Consider the following 13740-nt stretch of genomic DNA (forward strand, 5'->3'; position numbering starts at 1 on the left):
GGAAACACTGCCACCGTGTGGCCAATGTTGTAAGTACATAATTGTGACACCTCTGAGCTGGAATTGCAGTCCAGGAAGTAATTGCTGACCCTGAATGCTATATGAACAGAGATGGCTCCATCCACCCAATGAATACAATGTCAGGAGGAGTACTGTGATATCTTTAGAGGTTATAAATACTTGGAAGTGTCACAAGGACATACATGCACCTAACATGAAAAAATAAATTCTGATTCTGGGTCCACTTTGAAGTGACTCACTAAAAAGGCAAGCCTAAAAAATAAAATACTTACCACTCTATGCTGCCGAGCTTCTTTGTCTTTCTTTAGCATCCAGCACACTTCCAGGAGTGCGCCCCCTGCTGTTCCTGTTGTCTTCTGGCTCCTGCACCATTAAAAGTCACAGTAGTGACATCGGGGCCAATGGAAGGGGTGACACAGTGCCGCGGGGTACCTTGAAGTATGCCGGATTTGGTGACATAGGGGCCAATGGAAGGGGTGGCACAGTGCCGCGGGGTTCCTGGAAGTATGCTGGATTTGGTGACATAGGGGCCAATGGAAGGGGTGGCACAGTGCCGCGGGGTTCCTGGAAGTTTGCCGGATTTGGTGACATAGGGGCCAATGGAAGGGGTGACACAGTGCCGCGGGGTACCTGGAAGTATGCCGGATTTGATGACATAGGGGCCAATGGAAGGGGTGACACAGTGCCGTGGGGTTCATGGAAGTATGCTGGATTTGGTGACATAGGGGCCAATGGAAGGGGTGACAAAGTGCCGTGGGGTACCTGGAAGTATGGCGGATTTGGTGACATAGGGGCCAATGGAAGGGGTGGCACAGTGCCGTGGGGTTCATGGAAGTATGCTGGATTTGGTGACATAGGGGCCAATGGAAGGGGTGACAAAGTGCCGTGGGGTACCTGGAAGTATGGCGGATTTGGTGACATAGGGGCCAATGGAAGGGGTGGCACAGTGCCGCGGGGTTCCTGGAAGTATGCCGGATTTGGTGAAATAGGGGCCAATGGAAGGGGTGGCACAGTGCCGTGGGGTTCCTGGTAGTATGCCGGATTTGGTGACATAGGGGCCAATGGAAGGGGTGGCACAGTGCCGTGGGGTTCCTGGAAGTATGCCGGATGTGGAAGCGTCTTCAGCAAGCTTATCTTTTGCAGACAGCGGAGTTCAGTGGTGCCCCCCAAGGTAAGTAATAATGATTTTCTTTACAGGCTGAATTTGGTTGCATTTTGTTAACCTCCTGGTGGCCCTTTAAGTGGGTGTCAGCATTGGGAGGTGGCTTCCCGATTACACAATTGCTGTGATTAGCTGTCACAGTGGTCACACAATTGGAAGTCCATCCCCGTGGCTCCCGACCACAAAGATAGATTGGGAGCTGTCAGTGACAGCTCAGTCAGGGTACTGGGAGAACACAGCGAGTGTGCGCTCAGCACAGAACCAGAGCTGCAAGGACGCACATGTGGGGTGGCTTGGCCTTGTGTAGCCGGTGGAATGCCATGGAGTTCTGTGATCAGAGGAGAGCTGGACGTGTGATTCCCCCCCCCCCATTCATGTTTACCGCACACCTCCAGCTTCAGAGGTCAGATGCTGGCAGAGCACAGAGCACATTTGTAAAATACATAAATGTGTATTTTTTTCTTTTTACAGGGCATTCCTCAGATATTTTAAGTCCCCATTTTCACTTCGTAGCACGTTGTTGCACTATGCGCATAGGGCGGCCAATTTACACCGATCAGCCATACATTTATAACCACTGAGAGGATCAATGAATACCATTGGTTATCTTGTTACAGCGGCATCTGACAATTTGGTGGGATTTATTAGGCAGCAGGTAAACATGTTGTCCCTGAAGTTGATGTGTTGAAAGCAATAAAATGGGTATCACAGTTTGCTGTGTATGGAGCTGTGAAGCCGCAGACCAGTCAAGGTGCTGGTGCTGACCCATCTCCACAGACAAAAGTGTCTACAATGGGCATGTGAGCATCAGAACTGGACCACAGCGCAATGTAAAAGAAAATGTGATCCATCAGACCAGGCCACCTTCTTCCATCATGTGGATGTCCTGGGTTGTGTGTGCGTCATTTGCCTACCTGGGAAAGAGGTGGTGTTCTAAAATTTTCTCGGACCCGTGAAAAAATCGGACCTCGTCACTTCCGGTTATAGGAGTCTCAAGTGCGCATGCGCATAAGACATTATCTTGGTTTGGTAAACTAATAACACATAGCGGGCAGCTGAATGAGAGAAGGCGGGGCTGAGGTGGGACGGAAGACACCGCCGCGTCATCTGCAGAGCTGAATAGAGGAGGCGGGAGAGGAGGCGGGACGGAGGTGCGGCCGTGTAATAAATGCAGGACTTTAGCGACTCCTTGTTTTATTATCTTTAGTAATTATCGTATTATTTATCCTTAGGATTTCATTACATTTACTATTTATATAATACAAAATAAGAAATACTAAATGTAATGAAATCCTAAGGATAAATAATACGATAATTGCTAAAGATAATAAAACATAAGGAGTCGCTAAAGTCCTGCATATATTACACGGCCGCACCTCCGTCCCGCCTCCTCCACCAGCTCTGCATATGTGTCCTCCGTCCTCCGTCGCACCTCAGCCCCGCCTCCTCTCAATCAGCTGTCCGCTCTCTGTTATAATTTTGCCAAACCTCAAAGTGTCTTCTGCGCATGCGCACGGACGACTCCCATCCGCTGTTTTGTGATGCTCTATCACCGGAAGTGACGAGGTCAGATTTTTTCACGGGTCCGACAAAATTTTACAACAGGGGCACCAGGATGCAGTATGGGAAGAAGGTAAGGTGGCAGAGGCTGTGCGATGCTTTGTTCCGTTCTGTAGGGAATCCCTGGGTCCTGCAATTCATGTAGATGTTACTTTATATATACGACTTACCTAAACATTGCTGCTGACCAAGTACACCCCTTCATGGAAAGGGTATTCAATGATGGCAGTGGCCCCTTTCTGCAGGATAATGTGGTTGAAGAATGGTATGAGAAAGACAGAAGTCTTTGTTAGAAAGTTTTTGTATGTTTAATTAAGAAATCATTTATAGCAGAGAGGGATTTGAGACTGAATGAGAGAGAGAGCCTGCTTGTGTCTGTCCAGATTCCTCACCCCCTCCCTTCATGTTTGTGTAGAAAGGGAGGCCGAGAAATGATTGTGCGTGTCTGTGAAGCCTGTGAACATCTGAGAAATGAGTCATATACTCTAACATGTGATGTTTAAAAGAAGGTGATGTGAAAAAAACTTTGCAAGGTAAAGGAAGTTTTTTTTATATATATAGCGCCCTCCTAGGTCAGGTGCTGTAAATGAGGTAAATTTAGTTGTTGGCTCGCTGTTAGAAGTGGAGACATGATTGTGTTTTTCCTTCTCTGAGTTTTGTAGATGCCGGCTTCTCTGTCTCCCCCTGTCTTTCCAGAACTTTATAGAAACATAGTAAGCAGGAGAGGGCGGAGTCTAAACTGGTCCTGAATACAGCCTCAGCCAATCCCTGGATGAGAAGAATGGCCATCAGAAATACTGGAATATGGGAAATACCAAACATTTGTGTGATGATTGGTACTCATGTAAGAGCCCATTCACACTAGCACGACTTGTGAGGCGACTTGTGTAGCCCCAGGTCGCTCCAGGTCGCTTGACATAACAAAAGCAATGTTAATCAATCAGTGCCGTCTTAATTGGCACTACTGAAGTCGCTCCTACTTCAGAAAAGGGTCCTGTACTACTTTGAGGCGACCTGTGATCCGACTTGTCCCATATACTTCAATGGGAGTCGCCTCCTTATCTTAATTGAAGCGACTTGTTATCAGACTTTCCAGGAAGAAGAAAGAGATTAGCCAGGCATTCCCCACAGACAAAGTTGCCTGTCTCTTCAAAGTAGTGCACAAGTCTCTTCCAAGTCTCTTCCAAGTCTCTAAACAAGTCTCTTCCAAGTCTCTAAACAAGTCTCTTGAAGTCACGGGGCGACTTTCTGGTCGTGGTAGTGTGAACCAGCCCTGTTCCCGATAACAAAACCGATACTTTGTTGTGCAATTTGCATCAATACAAAATGAATGGGCACAAATCGCACTGCAAAGAATCGCATTTGATTCAAACAGGAATGTAGTTCAATTCTTGTCCCAAGCGCAAGCGATTTCCTCCACCGCTCCTGTGTTTGTATAGAAAGGGAAAAACGCCATCTAGTGGGCAGTTTAAAAATGATAGAACTCACAGTACATATCTGGCCACATGCAAAATAATCTACATAGGTGTCCCGGTCCGCCGATAATAGGAAATCAGGGCTGCTGGAGGTGCTCACAGGGTTGGAGAAGATGTAGAGATGCTCCACCCCCAAAGCTGACATCACTTCCACCGGTATTGGTGAGTACTTGACTGTAAGTATCGGTACTCGTACTCGCTGAAAAAAACGGTATTGGTGCAACCCTATGATCAGTGATAATACTATACACTGTCACTGTACTAATGACACCGGCTGGGAAAGGGTTAAGATCGAGGGGCAATCAAAGGGTTAACTGTGTGCCCAAGAATGTGTTAAAGTAGAACTATAGGCAAAACTTTCTTTCTCATTTTGAATAGAGTAAGAAAGGGTGATAACTCCTGTCAGATTGTTTTTTGCCATCTGTGCCCCATCGGGGGGATTTAATACATGCAAATGAAGGGAGTTCCTTGGGGACCCCCCAGGTCACCAGAACTAGTATCCCCATTGGGAGGTTTCCTCTCTATTACTTTTCTGGGGGCAACCAAAAACTTAGGATTTTTTTATTACATTCAATGATAATGGTAAACAGGAAAAACAAAGAGGGTGACTCTCCCTAATGGGGACACAGGCAGCAATAAAAACTTACAGGGGTGCTAATCCCTCTCCCTCTATATAAAACTAAAAAAAAGTTTTGCCTTTAGTTATAAATTAATGTGTCTAATGTGTTCTGATTGTTACTATAAATCAATGTGTTCCTATTCCATGCTTTGCAGGGAGAAGGAACAAAGAGATCATTCCCACTGTGCAGGGCCCGGTTTTGATGACAGAGCTCTGGGATGTGATTGGATACAACTGACATGCTGTGTCTAATCACAGTGGGGGTTGGGACTGGGATGCACATGCACACCTCCTAAAACCCTGAAGAGGCCAGCAATGTGCAAGTACATCGCTCTGCATGCACGGGTTGCCTGTTTGATGTACATTGCGGGCAGGACATCCATAAGCAGTACAATCTGTTATTTGTAGGAACCATGCCTAATTAAGTAATTGTATTAGTATGATCTCTCAGTTGTTTGTAGGAACCATGCCTGATGAAGTCATTGTGCAAGTAGGATCTCTCAGTTATTTGTAGGAACTATGCCTGATGAAGTCACTGTATGAGTACAATCTCTCAGTTATTTGTAGGAGCCATTTTTGATTAAGTCATTGTATTAGTATGATCTCTCAGGTATTTGTAGAAACCATGCATAAGTAATTGTATGACTATGATCTCTCAGTTATTTGTAGGAACCATGCCTGATGAAGTCATTGTATGAGTATGATCTCAGTTATTTGTAGGAGCGATGCCTAATGAAGTCATTGTATGAGTACGATCTTCCAGATATTTGTAGGAGCCATGCCTGATGAAGTGATTGTATGAGTATGATCTTCCAGATATTTGTAGGAGCCATGCCTGATGAAGTCATTGTATGAGTATGATCTCAGTTATTTGTAAGAGCGATGCCTGATGAAGTCATTGTATGAGTATGATCTCAGTTATTTGTAGGAGCGATGCCTGATGAAGTCATTGTATGAGTACGATCTCTCAGATATTTGTAGGAGCCATGCCTGAAGAAGTCATTGTATGAGTACGATCTCTCAGATATTTGTAGGAGCCATGCCTGATGAAGTCATTGTAGGAGTATGATCTCAGTTATTTGTAGGAGCGATGCCTGATGAAGCCATTGTATGAGTATGATCTCTCAGTTATTTGTAGGAGCAATGCCTGATGAAGCCATTGTATGAGTACGATCTCCCAGATGTTTGTAGGAGCCATGCCTGATGAAGTCATTGTATGAGTATGATCTCAGTTATTTGTAGGAGCCATGCCTGATGAAGTCATTGTATGAGTATGATCTCAGTTATTTGTAGTATCCATGCCTGATGAAGTCATTGTATTAGTACAATCTCTCAGGTATTTGTAGGAACTATGCCTGATGAGGTCATTGTACGAGTATGATCTCTCAGTTATTTGTAGGAACCATGCCTGATGAAGTCATTGTTTAAGTATGACCTCTCAGGTATTTGTAGGAACCATGCCCGATGAAGTCATTGTATGAGTACGATCTCTCTGTTATTTGTAGGAACCATGCCTGATGAAATCATTGTATGAGTACGATCTCTGAGTTATTTGTAGGAACCGTGCCTGATGAAGTCATTCTATGAGTACAATCTCTGTTATTTGTAGGAACCATGCCTGATGAAGTCACTGTATGAGTACAATCTCTCAGTTATTTGTAGGAGCCATTTTTGATTAAGTCATTGTATTAGTATGATCTCTCAGGTATTTGTAGAAACCATGCATAAGTAATTGTATGACTATGATCTCTCAGTTATTTGTAGGAACCATGCCTGATGAAGTCATTGTATGAGTATGATCTCAGTTATTTGTAGGAGCGATGCCTAATGAAGTCATTGTATGAGTACGATCTTCCAGATATTTGTAGGAGCCATGCCTGATGAAGTGATTGTATGAGTATGATCTTCCAGATATTTGTAGGAGCCATGCCTGATGAAGTCATTGTATGAGTATGATCTCAGTTATTTGTAAGAGCGATGCCTGATGAAGTCATTGTATGAGTATGATCTCAGTTATTTGTAGGAGCGATGCCTGATGAAGTCATTGTATGAGTACGATCTCTCAGATATTTGTAGGAGCCATGCCTGAAGAAGTCATTGTATGAGTACGATCTCTCAGATATTTGTAGGAGCCATGCCTGATGAAGTCATTGTAGGAGTATGATCTCAGTTATTTGTAGGAGCGATGCCTGATGAAGCCATTGTATGAGTATGATCTCTCAGTTATTTGTAGGAGCGATGCCTGATGAAGCCATTGTATGAGTACGATCTCCCAGATGTTTGTAGGAGCCATGCCTGATGAAGTCATTGTATGAGTATGATCTCAGTTATTTGTAGGAGCCATGCCTGATGAAGTCATTGTATGAGTATGATCTCAGTTATTTGTAGTATCCATGCCTGATGAAGTCATTGTATTAGTACAATCTCTCAGGTATTTGTAGGAACTATGCCTGATGAGGTCATTGTACGAGTATGATCTCTCAGTTATTTGTAGGAACCATGCCTGATGAAGTCATTGTTTAAGTATGACCTCTCAGGTATTTGTAGGAACCATGCCCGATGAAGTCATTGTATGAGTACGATCTCTCTGTTATTTGTAGGAACCATGCCTGATGAAATCATTGTATGAGTACGATCTCTGAGTTATTTGTAGGAACCGTGCCTGATGAAGTCATTCTATGAGTACAATCTCTGTTATTTGTAGGAACCATGCCTGATGAAGTCATTGTATGAGTACAATCTCCCAGTTATTTGTAGGAACCATGCCTGATGAAATCATTGTATGAGTACGATCTCTCAGTTATTTGTAGGAACCATGCCCAATGAAGTCATTGTATGAGTACAATCTCCCAGTTTTTTGTAGTATCCATGCCTGATGAAGTCATTGTATGAGTATGATCTCCCAGTTATTTGTAGCAACCATGCCCGATGAAATCATTGTACGAGTATGATCTCTCAGTTATTTGTAGGAACCATGCCTAATAAGTCATTGTATGAGTACGATCTCTCAGTTATTTGTAGGAACCATGCCTGATGAATTCATTGTACGAGTACGATCTCTTAGTTATTTGTAGGATCCATGCCTGATTTAAGTCAATTAAGGAGTGGATTTCTAAAATAAATTGTTGGAAGACTGTGACAAGCATTCATTCCACCATTACAAATTATTAATATAGTCACAGGGCTTTCCTATGATCGTCAGCTCCATGTAGTGACCGCAATGCAGCATTTTTCCTGAAATACCAAAATCAGGAAGAATAGTGCAACATGGCCTTATGGTCACTAGGTGGAGCCTGGAGCCTTTCTATGATCTGGAGAAAGATCATAGAAAATCACTGTATGGAGTCAAATTCAACCAACATTTGTCAAGGATGGATGATAGCTTCTCACATTCTTCCAACTTTTTTTTTTTAAGTGTTTGTAAAGCTTACACCAAAAAATATACTCAGCCAATGAAAGGTAATGACATGTTTATTTTTCTCCTGCTATCAATGGCCAACACAGTACAACACTTCATCCATGTCTTTGGTGATCTCCTTATGAAGTGTTTCTTACATGATGAAGATCAGCCATGGAGTATATCTGAGGTGTATATCAGAGTGTGCTTCTACCCCACATGAGAGCTGTGATGTCCAGCAACATTCATATAGAAGACATTTCCCGTACTCAAGGCATTAATACACCCCGAGGGTTGTGTGGGATCCCTGATGTACAGGAAGACAGGACTTCAGTGAGGAACAATTCCCTCACTCAGGACAGGAAAGTGGCTTCTCCCCCGTGTGCAATCTCTGATGTGTGTTAAGATTGGACTTAACTGAAAAACATTTACCACACTCAAGACAGGAATACGGCTTCTCCCCTGTGTGAGATCTCTGATGTGTGTTAAGATTGGACTTCACTGAAAAACTTTTCCCACACTCATGACAGGAATATGGCTTTTCCCCCATGTGAGATCTCTGATGTGCGTAAAGACTAGAATTACGTGAAAAACATTTTCCACACTCAGGACAGGAATACGGCTTCTCCCCCATGTGAGATCTCTGATGTGTGTAAAGACTGGAATTACGTGAAAAACATTTCCCACACTGAGGACAGGAATACGACTTCTGTCCTGTGTGAGATCTCTGATGTGTTTTAAGATTGGATTTATTTGAAAAACATTTCCCGCACTCAGAACAGGAAAGTGGCTTCTCCCCCGTGTGCAATCTCTGATGTGTGTAAAGACTGGACTTTCTTGAAAAAAATTTCCCGCACTCAGGACAGGAATAAGGCTTCTCCCCTGTGTGAGATCTCTGATGTGTGTAAAGATTGTACATCTGTGAGAAACATTTCCCGCACTCAGGACAGGAAAGTGACTTCTCCCCTGTGTGAGATTTCTGATGTCTGTAAAGATGGGAAATATGTGAAAAACATTTCCTGCACTCAGGACAGGAATACGGCTTCTCCCCTGTGTGACATCTTTTATGCACATTAAGACCAGATTTAAAAGAGAAACACTTCCCACACTCAGTACAGGAAAACCTCTTATCAATTGGCAGGACAGCACTGTCCCTCACAGTCTGAGGTTCCTCAGGATAAGAGGAATACGATGGTCCATCTACACTGTGTGGTGCCGGATGGACATTTGAGGTAGCCGGGTTTTCTCCTGGACTATACTGTGTGATGTCCTCATCTTCTACTTTACAGTCTGGAGACAAAGTGAGACAATCCTCTGAGGTTTTTCTCATCTCCCGTCCATCTACTAAAATAGAAATACAAAGATTATTACTAGACATCAGCAGATTGGTTCCCCTAAACCAGGACTCCGCCCACATCAGACAGCTTTGTCTCTGAGTATCTTACAATTCCACCCTCAAGGTAACTAGTAAATGGGTCCTCTGATCTTCTACCAGTTAATTTCTTTATCCATGGACCTTAGTCAGAGAGTGAGGAAACAACGAGAACTGTCTTTTATTGGAGTGACAGTGATGAGGGGATTATAGGACGAGTGTCCCCTCCCCCTCTATCACTCATTGCCATCTTCCCAACACAAGAAGTCCTGCACTTCCTTATTTAGTCCATGATTTAGTCATGAATAACAGCAGAGCTGAACCCCACCAGAGGTCAGAGAGTGAAAATGAGGGGAGAACAATAGAGTTGGGCGGACGGTTTAGGCCGAGCAAAAGTTTGGACCGAACATCGCCTGTTCACCTGTTCGCAAAAGAACAGATTTTGCAGATCGTTCAGCAGGTGTTCACCCCACTAAATGCCCTGCAATGCACTGAGCGCTGCACCGTGCGTTCTAAGCCCTGATTGGGCAAAGCTTTGCCCAATCAGGGCACAGTGAATAGCTGGTTGTTAAGGAGCAAGGCCAGGAAGCCAGCCGCCGCGTCCATAACAACTGATAAGTCATCAGCTGTCAATGGACTTCCTTACTGACAGCTGAATAAGAAAAATACATTCCGGCAAAAAAAGGAAAAAAAAAAGCGTAGGGGTCTTACCTGGTATGGATTTTAATGGGAACCCCACAGCAAAATAAAGAAAAACAATGTGGGGTCCCCCCAAAATACATACCAGACCCTTATCCGAGCATAAAGTCTGGCAGGCCAGGAAAGGGGGGGGAGACAAGTGAGCGCCCCAACCTCCAGAACCCTACCAGGCCACATGCCCTTAACATGGGGGGTGGGTGCTTTGGGGAAGAGGGGGCTCTGCCCCCCTCCACCCCAAAGCACCTTGTCCCCATGTTGATGACAAAGGTCTCTTCCCCACAACCCTGTCCAGTGGTTGTGGGAGTCTGCCGGCAAGGGGCTTATCAGAATCTGGAAGCCCCCTTTAACAAGGGGACCCCCAAATCCCAACCTGCCCATGTGAATGAATATGGGGTACATGGTACCCCTACCCATTCACCAAATATGTGTAAAAATAAATAAAATCAGGAGGCAGTTTTCCTTTGTTTTTTTTTTTTTTAAAGTGTCCCCCGGGGTAAATCCATCGTTAATCATGACGCCACCGCCGGACTGAAAAAACAAAATCAGGGTTCATACACATTTTCACCAATAAATATTCCATGACTTATGACACGTAAATATTCATGACCTAAAGTTACATGAAATGTCTATGTATACATGTTAAATAAGAAGAAAATCCATGTCACACCCAGCATATTTTTACTAAAATAAATGACAATCTTGGTAGTGTACAGTACCTCTGCAGTTAGGTTTTCGTTTCTGGATACAGCGTGACTCAAAATGGTCCCTTGTTTTACAGTGTATGAGATGGAAGCACCGCTGCTGCAGCTTGGGTGAAAAAGCCAGCGATCGGATTGGAAGCGGTCAAGCACGCAGCTGCAGACTGGTGCTTTGCACCTTTAGCGTGACTAGACAGCGCTGCCTCTCCCATGTTCGAAATGTCAAACGTTTTAGCAGACATGATACAGGAGGTGGACAGAGGCTGCGGACATGGTAGAAGAGATGGTCAGAGACTGCAGACATGATACAAGAGATGGTCAGAGACTGCGGACTGTCTGGGGGGGAACTGGAAATCACTGAGGGGGGAGCCAGGGAGCACAGGGGGGTGGAGAGCACTGGGGGAGCCAGAGAGAATGGGGGGGGATGAAAAGCACTGTGAGGAGCTGAAGAGCACGGGGGGGGGGGGCTGAGAGCACGGGGGGAGGTTAAGAACACTGGGGGGGCTAAAGAGCACTGGGGTGGTGGGGTTAATAGCACTAAGGGGGTGGGGTTAATAGCACTGAGGGGGGGGTTTAATAGCACTGAGGGGGGCCAGCAAGGGAAGTTGTCCTGCAGCCGCTGAGAGGAGGAGTAACAGGCATTCAGCGACAGCATGAAGAATATGGAAAGTTCAATTCATCTATATGCAGCTGTCCCATCCCATCCCCCTCCTATCCAGCACACAAACGAGACCCGTCGGGCACTCTCACTGACCTTCTTCCTGCCTCTGGAGCTGCCTTCTTCACACGGAGATGCGGGCGGCCCGGCGGACACCGGCCTGACACCCCCCAGTGAGCGCACCCCCCCCTCCCTCCCCACTGGTACGCCCCTGGGAGCGGGACAGTAAGTGCACTATTTTTGCTTTCAGGTTTAGGCGGATCAATCCGCCGCAGAGTTCCCAGCCTGTCACGGTCTATTCATATTGAAGAGGCCGGTGTCCAGGCTTCAGCTGTGCAGTGCGCTGCGGCTGATTAATCCGCCTAAACCCAAAACAGAGAAAATAGTCTACTTACTGTCCCCCACTCCCACGGAATACAAGGGGCCCGGAGAAATATTTTCTAAATTAAATAGTTGCACAAAATTCCATGACTTTTCCAAAACTTAGTGGGGTTTACTCCTTTTCCATGACTTTTCCAGGATTTTCATGACCATACGAACCCTGGAAAATAAAAATGATCCGCTGTTAACTAAGGAAAACTGCCAAATGCCTGGCTTGCTATTTGACAGTTCTTATATAGGTAAGGGGCGGAGCCACCTGGCAATGTCACCTGGTCACACAGTCCCCCTTGTGATGCCACCGACCGATGCATGCTGGGTTGTTGATGTTACAAGGGGCGTTGCCACCAGGTGATGTCATAAGGTGGCTCCACCCCTTAGCTATATAAGAACTGTCAAACGGCAAGCCAGGCATTTGGCGGTTTGTCTTAGTTGACAGCGGATCTTTTTTTTTTTTTTTTCTTCAAGTCTGGCGATGGAGTTGGTGTTGTGATTGACAATGGATTTACATCTGGGGGGGCACTGTTTTTTTATTTTTATTAAAGCAATTGTCAAAAACTGCCTATTCATTCACATGGGGGGGGGGCCAGGATCTGGGGGCTTTCTTGTTAAAGGGGGCTTCCAGATTCTGATAAGCCACCTGCCAGGGTTGTGGAGAGCAGGCTCTTGTCCCCAGCAACATGGGGGGTGGGTCATGTGGTCTAGTATGGTTTAGGAGGAGTGGCGCTCACTTGTTCCCCCTTTATTGACTTGCTGGGCTGCATGCTGGAATAATGGTAAAGTATGGATTTTGGGGGGGGGGGGGGACCCCCACTCTGTTTCCTTTTAATGTTGTTCTATTGCTGGCAATAGTATTGTATTGTCAGCAATTTAAAGTGGTTGTAAAGGCAGAAGGTGCATTCTATGCGTTAAGATAAAAAGCCTTGTGTGTGCAGCAGCCTCCCTCAGCCCCATAATACTTACCTGAGCCCCATCTCGATCCAGCTAGGTTGCAGAAGTGTCTCAGCTGTCTGAGACTCCCCCATCCTCAATGGCTGAGACAGCAGCGTGGCCCATTGGCTTCTCCGCTGTCAATCAAATTTAGTGAGCCAATGAGGAGGGGGGGGTGGTGCCGGGCTGTGGCTCCGTGTCTGAATGAACCCAGGGAGCTGCAGCTTGACTTAGGTTCCCCCACATCCAGCTGCTTGCTGTGGGGGCACTTGTCAGGAGGGAGGGGACAGTAGTGCCAAACAGGGACCTAAGAAGAGGAGTATCTGGTCTGCTCTGTGCAAAACCAACTACACAGAGGAGGTCAGTATAATGTTTGGTATTTTTAACAAAACTGAAAAACGAGATTTTAGTATCACTTTGAATGTGAACTGACTCGTTTTTATCCTTATAAATGTCATTATTGCTGCAGCAGGTTCTATACATGGTACAGATGTGCCACTTTACAGGCAGACTAAGGGAATGATGTAATGTACAACATAGAGTATATAATGCAAGGGCCAACAGTATGTCATGTACAACATAAATGATACAGTGTAAAGGTCAGGAGTCAAAATATTGGTATTCAGTAATCAGAGGAATCATGTTCACATGAGACAAGTTGCAGAGGTCCCACACCGAGAGCAAGTAACTCTGGGAGAATTGTTCTATCAGGGATCTTACTAAACCCGGGCATGGGGAAGGAGACTCAAGATTAATTTCCCATGTGCCTAG

The 13740-nt window shown here is 45.3% G+C and overlaps 2 protein-coding genes across 2 annotated transcripts in view; both read right to left on the minus strand.

Annotated features, from left to right (window-relative positions):
- Positions 1 to 13740, minus strand: part of LOC309550248 (uncharacterized protein) — a gene marked incomplete at its 3' end in the record, with an annotated part of 251308 nt that overhangs the window by 126323 nt on the left and 111245 nt on the right. The gene's annotated exons all lie outside the window — the stretch shown is intronic.
- The window catches only part of LOC309550687 (uncharacterized protein), a 411684-nt gene continuing 406266 nt past the window's right edge, over positions 8323 to 13740 (minus strand). The window contains exon 16 of the mRNA XM_082251022.1: positions 8323 to 9578. Coding sequence (XP_082107148.1) covers positions 8584 to 9578 — 995 coding nt within the window. The 3' untranslated portion in view covers positions 8323 to 8583. The remainder of the gene's footprint in view (positions 9579 to 13740) is intronic.

The sequence above is a fragment of the Pelophylax lessonae genome, assembly GCF_965119305.1.
Source record: "Pelophylax lessonae genome assembly, chromosome: 3".
NCBI classification, from domain to species: domain Eukaryota; kingdom Metazoa; phylum Chordata; class Amphibia; order Anura; family Ranidae; genus Pelophylax; species Pelophylax lessonae.